General features: G+C 40.1%; 1 protein-coding gene across 1 annotated transcript in view; it reads right to left on the reverse strand.

Annotated features, from left to right (window-relative positions):
- IL1RAPL2 (interleukin 1 receptor accessory protein like 2) overlaps positions 1–23,675 on the reverse strand; it is a 533,285-nt gene that overhangs the window by 500,060 nt on the left and 9,550 nt on the right. Inside the window, exon 2 of the mRNA XM_067724491.1 lies at positions 3,009–3,195. Coding sequence (XP_067580592.1) covers positions 3,009–3,195 — 187 coding nt within the window. The remainder of the gene's footprint in view (positions 1–3,008; positions 3,196–23,675) is intronic.

Raw genomic sequence — 23,675 nt, forward strand, 5'->3', positions numbered from 1 at the left:
TAGGCTTACTCATTCATCTTTATGAACACGCCCCAGTGCCATATGAGCCACCTCTACCTTCCTATTCACCTGTGATTACCTGCAGGCATGGAAGAATAGTCCTCAAAGGCCTGCCATAACAGGATGGTTGGAAAGTAAACAAGTTTAAAGATTACATATATTTGAAAAGAAGACTGGGAAAAGGATCATGCAACACATACTTTTCACTGTTAAAACACTGGAGATAATACATTGTACATTTCTAACTTTGGATATGCACCAGAATTAACTCCAGACAAATGTGTCCTCCTTTTTTCATTGTTGTAGCCAGAGCAAAATCACTTCATGTTCAGTCTGGTAGGAAATGCACAGACTACAAAGCAAGCAAGGCAGATTATCGAAGTATTGGCGAAAAAGGAAACGTTTTCCTAATATGTCAATTTTTCAAGGATTTACTTAAAACCATGTGTGAAAAGTGGGGTTAACAATGCATTTGGGAGCTTCACAGACTCTTTAACTTTTGGTTTTAATTTTTTATCCTGATCCATTTGTATAGTGTAATGGCTAAGTGGAAGGGCCCAGGAGCCAAACTGCAAGTCACAAACAGCTGTGTGACATTTGTTGAGTCACTTAACTCGTCTGAGTCTCCAGTCATGTCTTTTGTAAAATGGGGATAATAATAATACCTACATAAGACATAAGATTGAGACTGAGAAACTAGAAGTTGAGTTAATCCATCTAAAGCACTTAAAATAGAGTCTGGCATATAGTAAGTACTTAATAAATATTACCTATCATTATGCTTATTATTTATCAATTGTAAAATGTTATACAAATATTAAATGTTATTATCCAGGCAGAGCTGGAAAAGCCCTTTGTTTCACCATCATTGGTCCATTTCTAAGAAAGAGTGAGGGTTAGCTTTTTCCAAGGAATAAACTGCTTTGGTAGACAATGACTATGGTGATGTATAGAGATGTGAAGAAAGGGGAAAAAAGAATTTAGTGAAAAGACAAAAAGATGAGATAGAATGAACACTGTAAGAGAAAGCTGATGACCTGGAGTTTACTCCTAGCTGCTAACCCTTGAGCTAGTCAACCTCCCTTCCTGAAGTATAAAATTGAAATAAAACCTTTTTTACTCATCTTAAAGAAGTGCCTGCAATCGAGGCTGGGTTTAGCTCCAGGCCTATTGCAGGAGAGGTTAGTGATTAAGAAAATGGACTCTGGAACCACACTGCCTTGAATATAAAATGAAGCTTTGTTAGCTGAGTAGCTTTGGACAAGTCTCTACATTCCTGTAAGACTCAAGTTTTTTCCTCTGTTAAATGATGATAATAGCGCCCACCACACAGAGTTGCATTGAGACTTAAGTGAGATAACATAGAGACCAAGCTTAGCACAGCAAATGGCACATAGTAAGTGATTAAGAAATACTAACAAGGCTAGGACTTTCCCTGGTTGTCGAGTGGTTAAGACTCTGTACCTCCACTGCAGGGCGTGCGGGTTTGATCCCTGGTCAGGGAACTAAGATCCCACATGCCATGCAGCGTGGCCAAAAAAAAAAAAAATTAAAGAAAAAAGAACTACTAACAAGGCTGATGATGGCATGAAGGGTCCCACTAAGTATGGATATTCTATATTTATGCATAATGAACATCATGTTCCTTTTTATGTGTCAGAATATTAAGAAAAAAAAAAGGAGGATGACACTTCACAAAGAGACTTGAGGTTCTAGTTCAGGACATGCTCTTGCTGTCTCTTGTCGAGTTCCCCCAGGCATGAAGATAGAGGAACTTCCAAATGTAAAAGCACCTGACAACTGTAGGAGCTAGGGTTTAGGCTTTCCTGGAAACTGAGGGTCTGTCAGATACTACAGAAACAACCTGTCCTACCTTTTATGTATGTTTGGTTGCAATAATGTGCACAGTACCTGTGCAGAAAACCCCCTTGGTCACCTCTGGCCACCATATATAGTCATATATGGTCACCATGGGCCAACCAGTGTGGCTCAGAGGTGGCAGAGGGTGCTCAGTCCTCTTTTAGAACCACAGTGCCCCAGGCTCGCAGCCAGAATATCATAGTTGAAAGGTTGTATGTTTATTTTTCTGCTTCCTGCCCTAGATCCATGCTCTGCCTTTGTCTGACCTACTCTGGGCCCAGAGAAGCTGAAGACTATTGATTCTACCCCCTGGTTTTGCTTTCTGAATTCTGTTTGAACTCACATGGTGGGAGGGAAGACACTAGCAAGAAACCAGAAGGCGGGAGTTAAGAGGGGTTAGGGTGTCCATTCTATCCACTCCCTCTCTGTTTTCCACAGTTAATATGCTCCTCTAAGGCCACAGCTCTTGACAGGCCTGCTCCGCTCTTGCCAGGTTCCAGAGATACAGCTCCTTCCCCTTGCCACTCTAGACCTAGGAGCGGTAATTTACAGCTTTTTCCCTTTTTGGTTCCCTTAACCCTAACCACACCTCTGTAAACAGTTCCTTCATTCAACTCTCATCTGTACAACCTTTGAGTGTGGTTTATTTCCAGATAAACACGTTATTTCCAGTGTTCACATATCCTGCACTGGGCCCATTTCTCTCCTCTGCACTGACTGCAGTGGTTCTCACAATATAGACCATGATAATCGTTGTTATTTCTTGTAAGCACCATTCCTTGTAAAGATGGGCCTTTGTTCCTAACAGTGAATAATATTTCTAGGTCCCTCAAATAATTTCTTTCATGTGTTATTTCAGTCTTCACTCTTCTTCCCATTTGCTCTCATGAGTTGGGGTAAAGGGATATTTTCCTTATTTTTAGTCATTGGAGAAGCTGGGATTGCTTCTGACACCTGCTGATGGAAGTACATGAAAACCAGTAATATATAGGGATCATAGCTCTGAATTATTTAGCTGTGGATCTGCTGATTCTTCTCAGTGAAATATCTAATACCAAAAACTCAAAATAAAATCTCTCCCTTTTTATCTCCCCAAGCCAGCTATTGACTTAGGGTAAAAAAATGCATTTGACATCATGCTGAGTTACCTTATACCACACAACATCAGGCTCCTGATCGGACTTTTTAAAGTCATCCATGTCTGGGCAGGATATCTCCTTTCTTTTAGTGACTTCAGATTTTTCCAAATAGCGGATCCTGCTATTGTAGCACAGACCTGATTCATTCTCTGCAACAGTCAAGGACATTGACACCTTCATGCAATATGTCGAGTTTCTGTAGGGATAGAGAAATAGCAAAATGGCTTTATTGGGTGTTTACACCTATGTTTTTACTCTGTATATTTCAAGAATGTTGACTTTTCCACTTAGGACCTTGCCTAGAAATCAGAAACAACATGGAAACAACACAGAACATTTTTCTACTTCAACTGACATGAAGATATGGAACAAAATGCTAATGTGGACATCTCTGGCCATGAGATAGCTACATAGAGCAGCTGTACCCATCTTCTGAAATGTAAAACAGTCAGACTGCTTTCCCAGTGGTAAACAGTGCTATGTTGACAATCTGATAGCAAAAACTTATGAGAAAGTCTATAACTAGGGCTATAGCCATTTCTGGTTTGCCCTTATGGCCAGTCCCTTAACAGGTATTCCAAGGATTGTTAATTTTTCCATTGGTTTCTAAGCCAACATTTTCTTTTATAGGATACATACCAAAAAACAGATCAACAACTTGTATGGGTATAAGTGAATCACTTTGTTGTACACCTGTAACTAGCACATCATTGTTAATTAACTATACTCCAATATAAAATAAAAATAAAAACAGATCAACATATAGAAGATACCCATTAACTCACATAGCTTTTTAAGGTGTTTACTGAGATATGTCAGGGGTCAAATTTGGGTTCCTACAAAGAACAAATCCTAGCAGAGTGGATTAATTTTATTCATCAAAACTAGAATTATAAAGGAATTTCAACATTGAATTTTACCATAAAGCTGCTTTAGAAATTGGACATTACTGGGCTAACCCATAATAGAAGGGTATTTATGAAATTGAATTCTGCCTTCATTTCCCTATATATATCCCATGACATTTCCCTACCCTACTCTACCTAGACTCCAGAAGATATCAACCTCACAAAAGAAATCTGGAAAGTATGAGGAAGAGATCAGAAGCAGCCTGGTAAGACTCAAAAGAAGGCCAACTGTAAATCTCTTGGTGAGACATTTCAGAATCATATGTGTTCTAAACATCAAGGGATACCTGCTGTTAAAAAACAAAAGTGCCAGGGATAATTCAAAACCGAGTATTTTTACAACTAAGTAAAAACAATCCTGATAAATGGGATTAACATGCCAACCAATAATTTTAAGATGGCCTCAAATGATTGTTACTATTTGTACTTCTTAGTATTCATTGAAATTTCACAATATGCCAGACACCATACAAAACACAGGAGTGCAGATGGCTGCTGCCCATTGGGTTTACAAACTAAGTTAATCAAAATGACTGCTACTTGGATTTCTAGTGAAGTTAATTACTGGCAAGTACTCCTGACTATGTGATGCCTGTGTCATCTGAAGATACACTTCCATTCTGATATTCAGATGTAACCCCATTATACAATGTAGATTGTGAGCTATTGCTTTTCTCTCTTCCTCAATGTAGGTTCTTAGGGTTTAATATATGGCCACTAGGGATCAAATGTAAGAACATTTAATTCTATTAGATGTTTGACAGCTTCTTTAAGAGCCATGAAGCTAAAGCCACCAGAAATGTTTTTAAGTCTCAGCCAATAAGGTAAAATTTGGTTCAATCAATTTGGCTCTTCTTGACTCCATTTTCAATACTTCAGTGCTAAACATGCCCATGTCTTCTTGCTTTCTTTAACATCCTACATGATGTGGCCTATTGTAACATTCTGTCCTTCACTCATTAGGGTGCAGTCGCAATCGTATTTACTCTGTTTCTTGAATATACTAAGCCTATTTGAGCCATGGTTGTTTATACTTGCTCTTCTCTTTGATTTTCTATCATGTGCTTTTTGTTAAGTGTGAGCAAAGAATTTGTTGCTCTTGTTCATCACTCTATTCCTGGGATCTAAGTTGATAGCAAGGGCTTAGTAAATGTTAGTTGATTAAATGTGTGGGCATCAAAAGGTATGTATTCAAGAGACATGTCCTCCCTGCTCTACTTTTGCATAAACTCATTATGGAACTAACCACCCCATCCCCATTCTACAGAGTCATGTGTGTATGTGGCTGGTCAAATATCACATTCCCTGTTTAAATATGACTCAAGATAATTCTGCAGGTATTCTTGTACCACCAGGGTAAGGATTAGCCAAATTTGGTGCATCAGCATACCAGCAAAGAAAAAACTATAATGACTATATCTGGGAGACAAGGAGGACTAGGGTATGTATAGGGGATGGAACGAAGATAAATGGTCACAGTTTTTAAAAAGTTTTAAACGAAGCAGAAAGAAAATCACCTCTGCTAAGAATGTAAAATATTATGAACAGTTGTTAATGTCACAGACTTTGATCATATCTGTTCCATGGTATCCATCCATACAGGTGAAATCTTCCCATTTTTGTGTTACAAACCCAGGGAGAGAGAGCTGTTGTCCAGCAGTCTCAACAATAGAAGTATTAGACAGAATGTACAGTTCCCTGAAAGGAGCTTACTATCCCAGATCTATTTAGTCCTGAGGATAAAATAGGATAGACTAAGTAAGGGACCAATATAATATTGTGGTTTCATAACAAAGCACTAGCTTTGAACTAAGATCCACTAGGTTCAACTAGCTCTGTGTCCTTGAGCAAGTTATGTAACATCTCTCAGTCTCAGATTCCTCAGCTGAAAAATGAGGATAAATCCTTTATGGTGGCTCCACTGGAGTTTGGAGGAGGAAGCTCTTTTATTATACAAACTTAAGCAAAAACAAGTTTACTGTTTTCAGTTGGAATGGTTATAATATCTGACCTCTCCAGGCTGCTGTAACTATTAAGCAAATATAAAACATGTAACACAGCATCTGACCCATAGTAAATATTTAATAGACTGCCATTAGAATTGTTTTTTTTGTTTTTTTTTGTTTTTACCGCTTGTATTAGTTCCTACATATATTGTTGATAAATTAATAATTATAATTTATATGTGATGTAGTAATTGTGAACAATCATCAGTATAATAAAAACAATACATTGGCAGTGATGGGTTAAGATATGCCACTGGCCTGGGGTGCCACTTGAGAGAAGAGTCTAGAAGAGGTCAGTTAGGCAAAAGGCCTAGTACCAGTGTGCCATGAAGGTCTGAAAGGATCAAAAAGATATACTGACCTAGGCACAAAAAGAAGTTAATCAAGAGAAAGCAACTAAGGCAAGAAGGAACTTCCAGGTACTGTGAATACCAGCTACTAGGCAAAGGCCAGAACTTTGGAGGTCGAATTGTTAGTAAGAGTTCCACTAAGCCTTTTGCAAGTTTCTTAGACAAACACCTTCTATAATAAAGCCCAGACCCCTAGGCAAGGTTTCGTGTTCCCTCTCCAAAATGCCCAAAGTATACACTATGTAGGTCATGCCAGCAGCACTTTCATTAACTTGGGATGAGGATGAGGGCAGGGAACCCACCCTGGAAATGGCTGATAGGTTGAAGGAGGAAATATTCTCTAACCCTTATCCACAAACAATCTTGACCAGGGCTCTGCATGAATTCACTCTTGCTCTGGTCTTTACCATGTAAAAGCCTGCTGACAGATTGCTTGTTACCCCATGAGCAAGCCCTAGTATGAAGTCCTTGATGAGGACCAAATTCTCCGGAACTCAAGACAAGGCCTGGTGTGAGTCCTGTTGTTTCCATTGCTGACTTGGGGAAGGTGTGATCAAGGATGCCTGACAGTCTGAGACTCAGATTGATTTTGATTAGTTGTGTAATCTAGCCCTGGCACAGTTCCTGTTAATAATCTTGCATTATATAGATTTTACTTTGAAAAATGCCGCAGGCCAGTTCTATTTAAAATGTTTCCTGCAACTGGGACCTAAAAATGTTACTTTTCTTTCATTAGGTACAATTAGAGCTGTGCAAGTTTGAGGAGGCAGACTGACGAGTGTGCAAGAATGGGAATTGTACTTTTTTCTGTCCTCCCTTCACATCCTGAGGGGGACAAGGAGCACATTCAGGCTCAACATGAGCAAAGGGCCTTCACAGTGATGTTGCAGCAATGCCTTACAATTGTATACATTTGTAATCTTTCAAGTATTTCCATATCTCTTGTCTTACTTAATTCTGGCAATAATCCAGGAAAAGGTGCACGGTAAGTATCATCTACATTTTGTATAGGAGTAAAACAGAGACACAGAGAGGATAAATAACTTAGTCAAGATCATATAGCTGGTCAGTGGCTTAGAACCAAGGTTCTGGCTGTTAGCCCCTGGCCACTCTCAGAACTTGGTGCTATCAGCTGAACTAACTCATGGTTATCCACACCAACTTGGGGATGCTCACAGAAAGAAATGCAGATGTGTACAGATAACACTTAAAGAACACTGTTATTAAAATGCACAGCACAGAATTTTCAAATTTGTAAATAAACCTTGCTTTCTATTCCAAAGGTTTAATGTTAGCTACTTTAGGTCATAATTTATACACTTTTTTTGCAGAAATATTTCTAAGGGACAATGTTGATCATCTTGGGTTTCCTAAGGGGAAAAGTGAGACCTAGGATTTAAAACATACATGAGAAATACAGATGCCCCTTTCCAATTCCCATTTATAAAACATGCTAATATTATAAAATCTAAAGTTGTATTTCAAAATATGAGTTTAAGTGCATTTGCTGTATCACCAGGGTTAGCCTACTGAAAATAAACTAAATAAATTAGGGAATTCTTTCATATCTAAAAGCAGAAGCCCAGAAAAAATGTGTCAGGATATAGTTGAAACTTTTCTAAATGGTTCCTTCAACTGTCTTATCTTCATTTCAAAATATTTTCCTTGAAAATCACAGAACTATCTAATGGTTAGTAAACTAAAACCAAGTTTGTTTTCTGATATTTTTGAAATGTGAATTGACCACTATGCATAACTATCAATTAATCAATCTACCATTACTGGATGATATTGTCCTCAAACCAAAAGAACTATGAACTGATATTATACCAATTCAGGGAAGGGAAACAAATGAATAAACAAACAGGATATTAGGCCCTTTGGTGAATTCCATTTCTTGAGAATCATTATAAAATAAGAAGATTTTACTGAAAAACATATTTGTGTGGAAAAGGAGACTTTCAGATGAGTGCAGAAATAAGTACATATAACTGCAAACATGAAATGTTAATACTTTAAAAGACCAAGAGGAGAAAAAATGGGGGAGGATATAAATTACTAATATCAGAAATAAAAGAGGGGACATACAAATCCCATGAATACTAAAAGGATAACATAGGAATATTGTGAACAGCTCTATGCCCACAAATCTGATAACCTAGATGAAATGGACCAATTTTTTGAAAGGCAGAATCTGCCAAAACTCATACAAGAAGAATCAGACAATATGAATAGACGTATAGCTATTAAAGTAATTGAATAGATAATTAATAACCTTCCAAAACAGAAAGCACCAGGCCCAGATAGATTCACTGGTAAATTCTATCAAATATTTAAGAAAGAAATTATATCAATTCTCTATAATCTCTTTCAGAAGATAGAAGCAGAAGGAATACTTTCTAACTCATTCTATGAGGCCATCATTACCCTAATACCCAAACCAAAGACATTAAAAGAAAACTGCAGACCAATATTTCTCATGAACATAGATGCAAAATACTCAACAAAATGTTAGCAAATCAAATCCAATAATGTATAAAAAGAATTATACACCACAACCAAGTGAGATTTATCCTGGTTCGACATTCAAAAAGCAATTAATGTAATCCATCATATCAACAAGCTAAAGTAGAAAAAATCACATGATCAGATCAGTAGACACAGAAAAAGCATTTGACAAAATCCAAAACGCATTCATAATAAAAACTCTCAGTAAACTAGGACTAGAAGGGAAATTCCTCAACTTGATAAAGAATATCTACAAAAAACCCTACAGCTAACATATTTAGGGTGAGAAACTAGAAGCTTTCCGACAATGACCAGGAATAAGGCAGTATGTCCTCTCTCACTACTCTTTTTCAACGTTATACTGGAAGTCCTAGTTAATGCAGTAGACATGAAAATTCATAGATTACATGATTTTCTATGTAGAAAATCTGAAAGAACTGACAAAAAAATGCCTGGAACTAATAAGCATTTATAGCAAGGTTGCAGGATATAAGGTTAATACACAAAAGTCAATTGCTTTCCTATATGTCAGAAATGAACAAGTTTTAAATTTGAAATTAAAATCACAATACCATTTATATTTTAGAAAACCCTAAATGAAACACATAGATATATATCTAACAAAATATTTACAAGATCTAGATGATGATAACTACAATACTGAGAAGAACAAAGCTGGAGGACTGACACTACCTGACGTCAAGGTCTACTATCAAGCTATAGTAATTAAGGCATTGTGATAATGGGAAAATAATAGACAAATAGATCAATGGAATAGAATGTTGAGCCTGGAAATAAATCCACATAAATATAGTCAACTGATCTTTTTTTTTAAACATCTTTATTGGAGTTGCTTTACAATGGTGTGTTAGTTTCTGCTTTACAACAAAATGAATCAGTTATATATATACATATGTTCCCATATCTCTTCCCTCTTGCGTCTCCCTCCCTCCCACCCTCCCTATTTTTTTTTAATCTGAGAAATTTTTCCTTTGCCTTCATTTTTAAAAAAATTATTTATTTTATTTTTGGCTGCGTTGGGTCTTCTTTGCTGCATGGGGGCTACACTTTCTCTAGTTGCAGCAAGTGGGGGCTACACTTCCTTGCAGTGCACGGGCTTCTCATTACAGTGGCTTCTCTTGTTGTGGAGCATGGGATCTAAGCTCATGGGCTTCAGTAGTTGTGACTCGTGGGCTCTAGAGCTCAGGCTCAGTAGTTGTGGCACACGGGCTTAGTTGCTCTGCAGCATGTGGGATCTTCCCGGACCAGGGCTCGAACCCGTGTCCCCTGCATTGGCAGGAGGATTCTTAACCACTGAACCACCAGGGAAGCCCTCAACTGATCTTTGGCGAAGAAGCAAAGGCAATACAATAGAGCAAAGACAGTCTTTGCAACAAATGGTACTGGAACAACTGCACATCCACATGCAAAAAAAAATGAATCTAGACACAGATCCTTATGCCCATCACTAAAAGTAACTCAGCATGGGTCACAGACCTAAACATAAAATGCAAAACTATAAAACTCCTAGAAGACAACAAAGAAGAAAACCTAGATGACATTGGATATGGCAATAATTTTTTTAAATTACAACACCAAAGGCATGATCCATGAAAGAAATAATTGATAAGCTGAACTTCATTAAAATGAAAAACTTCTGCTCTACCAAAAACAGTATCAAAAGAATTAGAAAACAAGCCACAGACTGGGAGAAAATATTTGCCAAAGACACATCTAATAAAGTTATCCCAAATACACAAAGAATTCTTAAAACTTAACAATAAGAAAATAACCCGACATAAAAATGAGCCAAAGACCTTAACAGACACCTCACCAAAGGAGGTACACAGATGGCAAATAAGCATTTGGAAAGATGTACATCATATGTCATCAGGGAAATGCAAATTAAAGCAATGAGATACTATTGCACACCTACCAGAATGGCCAAAATCCAGAACAAGTGACATCACCAAATGCTGGTGAGGATGCAGATCAACAGGAACACTCATTCATTAATGGTAGGAATGCAAAATGGTACAGCCACTTTGCAAGATAGTTTGACAGTTTCTTACAAAACGAAACATACTCTTACCATGTGATTTAGTATTCATGTTCTTTGGTATCCATCCAAAGGAGTAAAGAAATTATGTCCACACAAAAACCTGCACATAGACATTTATAGCAGTTTTGTTCATAATTACCAAAACTTAGAAGCAACCAAGATGTCTTTCAGTTAGGTGAATGGATAAACTGTGGTACATCTAAGACAATGGCATATTATTTAGTGCTAAAAAGAAATGAGCTATCAGGCCAGGAAAGATATGGAGGAACCTTAAATACATGTTACTAAGAAAGAAAAAAAAAAGGCACTCTATAAAGGCTACATACTGCAGGATTCCAACTATGTGACCTTGTAGAAAAGGCAAATCTATGGAGACAATAAAAGATCAGTGGTTGCCAAGATTTGGGGGGAGGTATGAATAGGTAGGGTACTGAGGATTTTTAGGGTAGTGAAAATACTCGTTATGATACTATAACTGTAGATACATGTCACTATACATTTGTCCAATCCCATAGAATGTACAATGCCAAGAGTGAACCACAATGAAAACTATGGACTTCGGGTGATAATGATGTGCCAATGTAGGTTAATCAATTGTAACAAATGTTCCACTCTGATGAGAGATGTTGATAATGGTGTATGCATGTATGTGGGCAGGAGGTATATGGGAAATCTCTGTATCTTCCTCTCAATTTTATCATGAACCTAAAACTTCTCTGAAAAATAAAGTCTTTTTTCAAGAAAAGACCAAGAGGGCCAAAGCTCTGACCAATTTCTTAATATTATCATTTTATGAAGAGCCACAACCTTTTAGATGAATTCAAATGACATTTTTGAGAAACTTCTATGTGCCATGCTGATTGGGTATATTAAAAAAAAGCAGATGTAAACTTAACACAATAACAAAAAATATCTGTGCTATAATAAGTTGAGGGAATACAAGATCTTTTGAAAATGTCACTTTTCTACTTTTCAGTCTATAAGCAAATAACCTTATTTATAGTTGTGAAGAGTTCAGGGATTTTTGTGTTTTTTGTTTGTTTTTTAATAAACAATGTTATCTTTCATGGGTGATATCTCTAGTCTATAATAATGTCAATATAATAGGTTTGAATTTATGTACATTCGTTCCATTAGGCAGAAACACAGTTAATAAACAAACAAGGATTCATTGGAGGTGTGAACAGGGAATACTTTATTAACTTCTCCCCTGCTGAAATGAACACTCAGCCTTTGGAATGACATTGATAATCTCCAACCCAGGACTATTCAAACATAATTTCCTAATGGTTCTTGATGCAGTCCAAGAAAAGGTCAACCCAGGGACTTGAACTGAACTGGACTTGAGAATTCTCACTGCTTGGGAATGTGGCCACTACGGTCAGAGAGGCTTCGTTTCAAATCCCTACTCTATCATGCCCTAACCATGGATCTTTAGACAGGTCACTGAGCTTCATTTTTGTATATGTAAAATGTGAATAATAAAAGTTATCCTAATAGAGTTGTTTTGTTACACAAGTGTTAAAAAACATGTAGGGTCTGAGATTTTTACCATACTTCTAATTTTCATGGGTGTTGGTAGAAGACAAGAGACTCTTGGGTCAGAAACAATGGACAGTTAATTATTCACAGCAATAGAAATAGCCAGAATATCAGCATTTGTTTTGCTTCCCCAAACCCAGTTCCCACAAGGCAATACAAAGAGGGCCAGATGACACCAGCACAAGCAGTAGGCTGCATTACAGGACAGGAATCCCAAGCTTAGGAGGCACAACTCTTTAATAATGGGACACAGGCATGCCTGCCTTTTGCTCCAGAGGGAGATACTATCTATATTTTCCAAGGCTGCAAGCAAAACTGTCATTTGCTCTGATGGGAGGCACAATTTCTACCTTTTACGACTGTTCTCTATACATACATCCCTGAAAAGATAATCTGGGACAAGGGACAGTGCCTCTGTGCATAAGCCATGCAGAAATGCAAGAGATCCATAGGGAATTGTCTCTCAACAATGAGTTAATTTAAAGCTCTTAGCACAGTACCTGACATGTGGTAAGTGCTCCATAGAAAGTAACCCCCTCTTACATCATCACCACTGTATAATTAATACATTATCCACTGACTCCCAAACCAAACTGTAAAGTAAATCTAGATGTTTTGTTTTGTTGTTTAAAGAAAGAGTAGCCAATGGACCAGGTTACAATAGAAATTATATATATTCTAAAAACTACTGGCTCAAGATAAAATTTGTTATCAAAATATTATTCACCCTGAATTCAAAAAAACCTATAATTTATCTGGGGGTGGAGTAGTTAAGTCAGATACCTACTCAAGAAAAATATTGCCTGTGTGTGTGTGCGTGTGCGTGTGCGTGTGCGTGTGTGTGTGTGTGTGTGTGTAAAATAACCCACTCATAGATAACTGAGAATTTTGGATCTTTCCTGTGGCAAGTTCGTCACCATTCTCAAGGAAAGCAATTGCAATCTGCCACCTAGGGGTGTGGGTAACTAGTTAAAAATCTGTTGCCAGTGGCTGACCGACATGTGGGTAAAGGTAAGGGAATAATCAAGGGAAATTCAAAAGATTCCCCGCCACTATCATAACCCACAACATGTTACGAGTGACCCCTGATTTATTGTTTGGTTGAAGACAATTTTTCACTGACTATAACTACAGTTGAACAGTGAGGAGGTTAGGGGTGCCAATGCTCTGTGCAATCATAAATCCACATATAACTTATAGTTGGCCCTCCATATAAATGGTTCCTCCATCTGTGGTTCTGCATCCATGATTCAACCAACTGTGGATTGTGTAATACTGTAGTATTTACTATTGAGAAAAACTGGCACCTATGTGGACCCATGCAGTTCAAACCCATGTTGTTCAAAGGTCAACTGTATTTCTTACTTCTTCACTGCTTCCTATTTAGATTACACTAATATTTTTGTATCTGTCAAAAAGTAGTTTTATAATTATTCTTATAATATTCACAAAAGTTTTGCTTTATCGTCCAAGTTATATTGCAAATACTTCAAAAGCACCGAGCTTCCTTTATATGTGGTTATCTTGCTCCTCATACAGTAGCCAGAATATTCTCTCTATCTTTGTGTTGACAATTATATAAGTTAGTTGTCTTAGCAACTAAGCTGTCATATCCTATGCCTCCATGATCTATTCTCTGATCCCTGCCTACCCACCATAACTGTCACTGTCAGAGGTCTTAAAAGACTGGTAAACATTCAAAATTTCTGCATGCTGCTATAACTTCACTCTATGACCCACTAACATTTGGTTTCTTCCCCATAATTCTTTTGAATTTCTATAATTAGACTCAAGGACATCTTACTAGCCAAATCTAATGACCTCTTGTGTACCCTCAGCCTATCTTACCTCCATGCATAGTTTGAAACTTGTAACTCTCCTTCAACTTTCTAAATCTCTTGTTACTTCTAAGATATCTCTCACTTAGGATTGTCTACTTCTCTGACCACTCCTTATAACTCTACTGCTGGCTTTTCTTCCCTGAGCTATCTCCAGAATGTTAGCCATCTTCCCCTAGGCCTCAGGTTTCCTGCCTCTGTTTTGTTTGCTTGCTTATTTGTGTTTTTCTTCTCTCCCTCCAAACTTCATCTCCAGAAATTTTGTTCAAGCACTAGATTCCAACCACAAACTAAGTGCTGAAGACATCCAAATGTATAATATTTTTCTCTAGCTCTATCCTCTCTCTTAAGATCCAGCCTAGTACATCCATCTAACTATGATTCCATATTACTGTCATGAAAGCACTTATCAGTCCCAAACTGAACTTAGTACCTCTTCCCTACAGTCTGTTATTCCTCCTGTATTATCTATCATGATTAGAGGCATCACTACCTAGTTGCTCAAGTCAGATGCCTCAAAGTCATCTCCACTCCACCTCTCCATACTTATCTCCCTTATACAATTGGCTAACAAGTTTCGCTAATTCTATTTCAAAATTCTCTCCTTATCTGATATTTCACCTAGGTCCTGCCACAGTTCAAGCCCTAATAGTGTCTTGCCTGTACTACTAAAGTAGGATCTTAACAGGTTTCCCTGTCTTCATTTTCTCCCTCCTCCAATCCTTTGGCCAAAAGAAATTATTTATCTTTTATTTCCTAAAAGTGTTTATAAGCAGAAGTGGAAGGATGGTAGCATACAGAGGCAAGTGATCACAAGCTGAAGTTCACATTTAAAGTGTTATAGAAGGAATAAAAAAGGTAGGGCAAAAGATGTTCTGAGGCTAGAAGAAGGGACGGCAAAGAAGTAAACAGGTAAGCTATAAAACTGTCGATGAGAGTGGACAGTGGCAGAAAGGAAGAGGTCAAGGGAGGAAAGCTAGGGATCTGTCCTAGGCACTCTGTTTTTCTTGTTCTATATCCTCTCCCTGGGTTATTTTAACCACTGCTTCAAATCCAGCTTCCACTTCTCAATACTACATCTCCAGCCCTGATGTCTCTCCTAAGGTCTAGACTCACACATCTAACTGCCTATAGGGTATCTCAACTGGCATGTGCCACAGTCTCCGTACGTCTAAAGGTTGAACCCACCACAGTTTCTCCTTCATTCTCCATATAAGTATACAGCATCACTATCAACGTAGTTCCCTATAGTAGAAACCTGGGAATTACCCTACTCATTCTCTCATCCCTGCCCCTCTCTGGCATTCCCATGAATTCTACCTAGCAAAAAGCTCTGTTCATGTACCACTCCATCCCAAATTCCACTGCCCTTAGTTTACGTTTTGAATTACTGTGGCATCCCCCTAATGGGTCTCCCTGACTCCAGTATCTCCCCTTTCCTCACCATTCCAATTTCTACATTACGTTTTTATTTTTTTGATCTAAAAATTTATTTTCAAAAAATTGGATAGCATTGATAATACAGAAGTAAAAAATTAAAACTAGGTGATCTTTGCTTTCCTGAAGGTGTAGGGTTTTGAATGCTCTTTCTGCAGAAGTCCCTCGAGAACAAGGGAAAACATGAACCCTTCCCACTAAGGTCTGATAATTAAAATACAAAAATTGAAATGGAAAGAAGACACATGATAACATGTTTAAAGAGAGCTAAAACAGTGGGATTTATACCTCTGGTACTTAACCACCTTCTTATGTAATACTTTAATGCCTGATTTATCATTTTTTTCCTCTGTCACTATCTGATATAAACCCTTAAAGAATAAATGTTGTCTTTTTCAAACTAGTTCATAGAACAGAATATAATGTTCATATAACAAATAATGAATGTCTGATTTTTCAGATGGAAAAATAAATTAAAACCCACAAGTGTCTCTGCATGGCTAGTCCCTTGGGTACATAAATAAGGGGTGAGAAGAAAATAGAGACAGCTAGCCTGAGATGAGACCTAACATCAAGCCAAGTAATTTGTCACATGAAGCCATCAAATTTTTTTTAAGCTTGAGAGTAATGTGATCATAGGAAAGGTTAGGAGGATATTAGGAATTAGAAAGAGATTAAAGTCAGGGAGATAATTTATAAAGCAACAGGGGCATTCCCTAAATGGGAATGGATGTCAAAAAAAGTTCCTTAGGTATTAGCAATAAGACTTGGTGACTGATTTGATTGTTATTAAAGGGAGGTAGTCTTGGTGATTTTGAGATTTCTATACTGAACAACACAGGGATATAGGAGTAAAATCATTTCTTGGGGAAAAGGTTGACTTATGAACATTTGAATTTGGGATATCTATGGGACACACAGGAAATATGAGTCTAGATCAGGAGTTAGCAAACTACAGGCCAAATCCTACCAGTTGTCTGTTTCTATAAATAAAAATTTGCTGGAACATAGCTACTTCTTCAAGTATTGCTTATGATTGCTTTTGTGCTACAAGTAGTTGGGACGAGGTCTTTTGCTTACAAAGTCTCAAATAATTACTATATGGCCCTTTAAAGAAAGTTTCCTGACCAAGTATCAGAATCTGGCTGTGTCTAGAACAGGACCTACAGAACCTTCCTAGCAAGGGGGGCGCCAGAGGCTACTGAGAGATTGGGGCTGTTTCCTGTTCTAGAACATTCCATCTCTAGGAGGGGAGGGCCCCCTGAGTGGTAAAACCATTATGGTGGTGGTGGTGGTGGGAGGGTGTTTGAGACTTTTTGTACTTGATTACAAGGACTTCACATTCTTGGCTCTGAATCTTTTCTGACCACTCCTGTTTCTTCCCACCTTCAAAGACTTTCAACAGTGTAGGGGGTTCTCTTATGTCCTGGGGGTTTCGGGAATCTTCCTCATGCACCCCTCCCACCCCCCACTGTTTCTGGAAGTTGGAACAGTCCCATGTTACTCTGACTTGGTCCCTGGCCCGTCCCCCGACCTGCCCTCAGTCCCGTGCCCGCCCCCCACCCCAGTCCTGTTTGCCGCCCCACCCCCAGAACAGGTCTCAGATCTGCTCACTTCTCTCCAAGAGCCGGTTGCAAATGGACCAGGCCTGGCCACTGCCAGTGGGACGGGGCAGAAAGAGCAGGTGAGGAGGAAGAAGAAGCAGAGGCCACTGCTCCTACTGCAGCCACTTCTGGAGCCACAGGAGGAGGAGGAAGACAGAAGGACGTGGAAGGGTCAGAAGCTGCCGAGGGAGCAGAGGAGCTGCGTGGAGACCTTATGCAGCTTCTCGGAGTTGGGAACCAGAAAATTTACACCTCTGGTGGGCAGAGGGAGGGAGAGCTCAGGTCCATGGACACAGCCACGCTTTATTTACCTGGGATAGCGAAGTCCAGGCGCACAATCTCACAGGACTGTCTCACAGGACAGTCTCCTGTCCAGCTCCCTGCCTCATTCCCATCCTCACACTCATGCCCCTTATTCCCCTTCCCAGACGCACCCACGTCCTCCCCACCAGCAGCACCGTTCACAGCAGGAGCTCCATCTCAGACGTCTCCCTGCTGGGGGCCCTCTGATTCTAGCTTGTGGTCTGATGTGGGGGGCCAGGGAATGGGCCCTCAAGAACCACAAAGAGACGGGAGGGACTCTGATCGCCACCAGCAGGGGAGACCTCCAGTACTTCAAAGGCCAGGGGAGAAAACTTGCTTCCACTGTGGGAGGGGAATCTGGCTATAAAACCCTTGAATTCAGAAATGTGAAACAGAATAGAAACGTACCCTGATGGGAAATCAATTTTCAGAGGGAGGGGGAGGGGTGGGGGCGGGCTTGGGAAGAGTGGAAGGAAAGGGTGGGTGAATGGGGCAAGGGAGCTGCGAGAGAGGAGGGGAAATGGGGTGGAAGGTAGGGTATGGGGTGGTGGCCGGGGAAGTTGTAGATTGGGGGCTTACGGAGAGAGAGACCTAGAGAGACAGACGTGTTCTGATGACCGTCTTTGTGTTCCAGAGCACTAGTACTCGACACCCCAGAACTACTGCCTCTTCTGTGTGTGCCTCTCCCCAACTCTAGCATCTGGTGGACCTGGGCAGACAGTATATAACACCCTTGTCTCTGCTTCCCCTACCACCCCTGAAACTAGACTGTAGATGACTGGAGCACGAGTGGACATTTGACCCATCCTGAGCCAAACAGATCCTCACACTAGAGAATCTGAACAGAGGGGCAGAGTTCATAGCCAGGATGGTGTCGGGCAATGAAGCAGTGGGGCAGATTTCATAGCCAGGGTGGTGTTGGGCAATGAAGCTGTGGGGCACTGGGAGTCGGGGGCAAGGTCGGGGTCATGGACACCGAGGCCACAGCTGAGGCCTGGCCTTGGCTGTGGGGGAACAGAACCGTGTGCTCTACAAAGGCCCAGTGCCCTTTAGGGAATCACAGTCTGAGGCCCCAGGGAGCAGAGAGACAGAGAAGCAGAGAGGAGTTGATCCCATGACCCCAGACGTGCAGAGTGGCAGCCCGACCACTTTTCACTTCCTGCAGTTGTGCTGAGTGAAAATCCACTTTACACAGATCCTTTTTTCTTTAAGCTAACTTCACAGGGTTCTTGTTCTGGGCAACCAGATTATTGCCAAGCCAGAAATTTACACCAGAAGAGCAGTTGCAAACCACAAACCATCAAAGAAAATGTCAGAACTGGCAGGGGAGGTGCATCAGGGAGTGATGGGTAGTGGGGATTCCTGCATCACAAGTCTCCAGCAATGAACTGGACAGGAAGCTCATTCATGTTCTGGGCGAGTTATATCATGAGAAACAATCAAAACAGGCCTGGGGTCAACCCCGGGCTTACAACAGGGCCACCCCTAAAGGAATCCTTCAGGGCTGCATACAGAGGACGCCAGCACCAGCTGCAGACGAGGACTACTATAGTTTTTCAGCCCCATGACAGGAGAATCCTCCCCAGTCCCCAGTGGGCAGAACTGGGGACAGATCTGAACAGGGAACTTGTGTCACTGCCAAGGAGGCTAGTCAGCAACTTGACAGTGCCTGGAGGGTTTGCTGGTCTAGACCACTGACCACAGTATTTTGCCATCCTGAGATTTTCTCTCTCCCATCACCAGGATAACAGTGGGAGAGGAATCTGGCTACAAAGCTCCTTGTGAATTCAGAAATGTAGAATAGAACATACCCCGATGTGAAATCAATTTTCAGAGGGAGAGGGTGAAAGGGGGAGGGGGAGGATGGTCTGCATCTCCCCCTCTGATGACTAAGCTGTGTTGATGGGGGCTAAATGTATGGTTTAGCCCACAGGTGGAAACATGTTGAGGAGTCATACCTGGACCAGACTGAGACACAACTGGAGGAGCCCTGAACATTAACTGGGGACTGTGAACCTAGGTACTGAAGCTTTCATGGCCCTGACCCTAACTCTAACTCTGGGATATTTCTGCAGCAGCTGGATGTGACTCTGAGTTTTCTCCTTTGGGGGCAGATATGCATAATCATTATCAGGATTTGGAGCCAGATCTCTAGCTAGTTATTAAAGGGCCTGCACTTGACAGAAACCTTGGGCTTATTTATATCCCTATAGAGTAGGATTTCACAGCTTCAGCACTCCTGACAGTTGGGGCTAGATTTCCAGAGGCTGTCCTGTGAATTGTAGGATGTTTGGCAGAATCCCTGGCCTCTACCCACTAGATGCCAGTAGCACACCCCACACCCCCAGAAAATCGTGACAACCAAAAATGTCTCCACGTGTTGTCACATGTCCACTGGAGGGCAGAATCGCCCCTAATTGGGAACCATGGAGACAGTGAAATACTTAGGAGTAGTCGAGACAGGGGGAAGAGAGTTGCAAGGGGAGTGTGTTCAGCAGTGCTAAGGACTGCAGGGGGTGGGGCGCTAAGATGGGAGGTGAAAAGTGTTCACTGGGTCTGGCCATGTCTGATCTTTGAGCAGATCAGGGGAGTGGGGGGGCCGAAGATGGCAGAAGCCTAAGTGCAAAGACTGAGGAGTGAGTGAAAGTGAGGAAGTGCTCAGTGAAGGGGGGCTCTTCTTCAGGGACCTTTGACTGTGAAGGGAAGGAGTGAAGTAGGGTACAAGACTGAGAGAGAGAGAGTACTTTTGAATATGGGAGAAACTTGGGCCATAGGGAAGGAGATAGCTGCAGAAATCTTGAAAACACAAGAAATATGTAAAAGAATGAAGTAGATCCTGCATACTGTATTGGAGGCATGTCCACTGCACTGTTCAATGAAAACAAATATGATGGCCAATTGTGTTTTTTTTGTGAAACAAAATCTCTCCCCACATTATTCATTATTCTGTGCGTGTATGTGATATACACACACACACACACACACACACACACACACACACACACACACACACACGTATATATGGATTTATGTAAGCATAGAAATGTTCTGGAAAAAAACTTTTTTTTCCAGAAAAATGGAGTAGGGTAGGGGCAGTAGGATAGAGGGTTTTTACTTCTTTATATACTTCTTTGTTAGGAAAGTAAAACAATTCAATGTTTACAAATATACAAAAAACAAGAAGAATTAATTTGCTGGCTTGGGTAGATTTAGAAAGGCCACCTCTTCCTTTGGGACAGGACGAGAAGAGAGCAGACACTGATCTCTGACGCGAAGGGATGAGAAACTAAGAGGGCTCCTGCCTGTGTGTCCCTTAGACTAGGGATCTGAGAGTGAGTAAGGAAAGGTCAGGGTGGGGGCTTCTGGACAATGGCACGTTTAGGAATAACTTCCATAAGTGGGGAATGGGGAAGGGGAAAGAAAAAATCATCTGGTTGCACAGAGGGCCCAGTTGGGCCCAAATGAAAGGAAACCAAAGGGCACTGCAACAAGAGCCTAGGAGGGGGCACTGGAAAGGAAGGTGAGTAGTTCCAGAAGGGGCGCCAGACACAAATCTCTATGTTACAGACTGTTTTCATAACTTTTTTTTTTTCAGTAAATGATTCGGTTTGTTTGGATTTGGGTTTGATAGGATTAAGGGAAGATACTGACATTTTAATGATTTTGTGTATCACACCCAATATAAAGGTTTTTTTTTCCCTCCGTACGTCCAGAGGAAAGGAGTTAATAAAGTTAATTCCACTTCTACCACTAAATATCCTCAACAGATCCAACAGAGGTGATATGACTTGGACTTTGAGCCCTTGTGCTTGCATGCATAGATGAGCAGCTCAAGAGTAAGACAGCTGTAAAAACGATGTTGCTGGAAGAAAGACCCAGCTTCAGTGGGCAAGTGAAGGGAATGGAAATTTCATAGGTGCCAATAGTTTGGTCAAAGTCATTGATTTTATATCTAGAAAAATGGTAGTGAACCTCTCTGGGCTTGAGATAATGACAAAGTAGTGAAAGGGAATGAATAGCGAAGGTGTTTCTGTTGACCACTCTCTTTCAAATGACCTGTCCACACACTGGGCAGTCAAACATGGCTACACCTGTCTCTAAAACAATGGAAAGTAAAAATAAGTTGTATTTTATTTAGAAACAACAATGCTTTTCAATGTTTGTTTTATGTCATGTGGAATCAAAGTCGAAAGTTTGCCAGAGTGTTTATATAATACAACAAAACTACATAATAAGAAATTTCCCTAAATGCCTTAAAATTTAGAATTTTCTGTGACATTGCACCATGCTATAAAATACTGATGTTCCCAGCATCATTCTTTGCACTGTCATCTCATAATAAGTGCCTTCCTGCTGTTTCTATTGGTAAAATTTAACATATTAGAAAAGAAAAGATTTCATGCGACCAAATTAAAAATCCGTAGACCCTAATGATCTGAGGGCTACAGCCAGTAAGTCAGTAACCCACATGTATGGAAAGCCTGCTCTATGCGTGTAGAAACTGTGTGAGGGGGTAGTCCAGGGGTAAGTTTTAGACCCAGTTAAAATGGAAGAGATAGACCAAAGGAAAGAAAGGGAGGGAGGGAGGGAGGAAGGCGAGAGGGACTGCTCTCCTTTACAGGGAGTCAGAGAAAGGTGTTGGGAGGGGGCAGGGTAATGGGGCTGAAAAATAAAAAATGCATATGGCATCTCTATATTGCCTTAATATTGAAGAGTATGATCCAGTCTGGAAATGAGTGTGTGTAGATTTATGTTAATCTGTGTCTTGTTTTACTGAGATCAAGGCCCTGGAGTGGAACTACACATCACCATCCTACTTGGCTTTTCTCCATTTCATAGCCATAGAGACTGTACCCACTGAACCTTAACCAGCTATCTTGCCAAGGTGGATCATTCTTCAGAGTGGCAAGAGAGTGGGGATGGCTCCATATGAATTCATTCCCATCCCTGAGAAAACTAGTTGGAGTGCATGTTCTGACTGATAATGCTGAGGTCAGCAGCATCTCCTTTGTTATTAAGGGTAGAGTCATAGAAGGGAATTTACTCCCTTTAAATATTCCATTTTCTCCATGGAAACATCACCTGTTAAAAACATGCATTATTATCTGACTGCATGTTAAGGTGCTCATTAGTTCTGCCCTTTATCTTATTTTCTAAGAATTGGTCGATGTGTTAAAGTCTCACATTCCAAAAATATATCTGAAACCTCTATAAAGCAAGGGTTAGTTATTGTTATGTTCATATTTAGAAAAAATGCCTTGATAAATGCAGGTTCCAGCCACACTGACCTCCCTGTTTTCCTCTGGACATAACCCATGTTTTACTGCATCCTTGCTCTTGAACACTGCTTCATCTGCCTGGTAATTCCTCTACTATTGCCACCTGTTTAGATCATCAAGAACCATCTCAAACACCATGATTCTATAAGTCAAAAGCTATTTTTCCTTACTGTCTACTACTACTTTATCTCCATCTTTCTTATAGCACTTTTCACTTCCTCTCATGTGTGATGGAATAAAAGACAGGAAGTTAGCATTGGCAGTTTTCCCCTTCTCCCTGCCCTCCAGAAATAATCCTCTTTTTGGCTGCAGGGGTCTCTCCAAATTCAGCAACTTCTATGGAGATTCTTGGTGTGCCAGATCAGTATCTGGGCTTTTAATGTGCAGAATAGGTGTAGGGAAGAAAGCTGAAAAACTGCAAGGAGTAATGCTAGTTTAATTAAATTATATTAGAACGGGGAACAAGAACTACTTGCAAGGAAAAAAAAGAAGTGACAGAAGACGAAAAAGGACAAAAAGAGGAAAAACTTGCAGGGGATGCATTCCAGGGTGAGTTTTTTAGTTGGGAATGAGAATGAGGAGTGATGAGAGAGGTTTCTGGGCAGCTGCCTCATGTAATAAATATTGAGCATGAAAGTAATGGGAAAAGATGATTTCAAATGTTGCCGGGTGGGGGATACAGACTGGTTTCCCCTTGATGTTTTTCAAAGGACTACATTAAATACCTAAATATTCAAACTTTTAAAATTATGTTTATTTGCTGGACTGTTTCCTAGGATACAATTCTCTGATGAGCCATATGAGATCCTCTCTTTTACTTAAGTTATACTTGTTTGCTT

The sequence above is a fragment of the Pseudorca crassidens genome, chromosome X (assembly GCF_039906515.1).
Source record: "Pseudorca crassidens isolate mPseCra1 chromosome X, mPseCra1.hap1, whole genome shotgun sequence".
In the NCBI taxonomy this organism is placed as follows: domain Eukaryota; kingdom Metazoa; phylum Chordata; class Mammalia; order Artiodactyla; family Delphinidae; genus Pseudorca; species Pseudorca crassidens.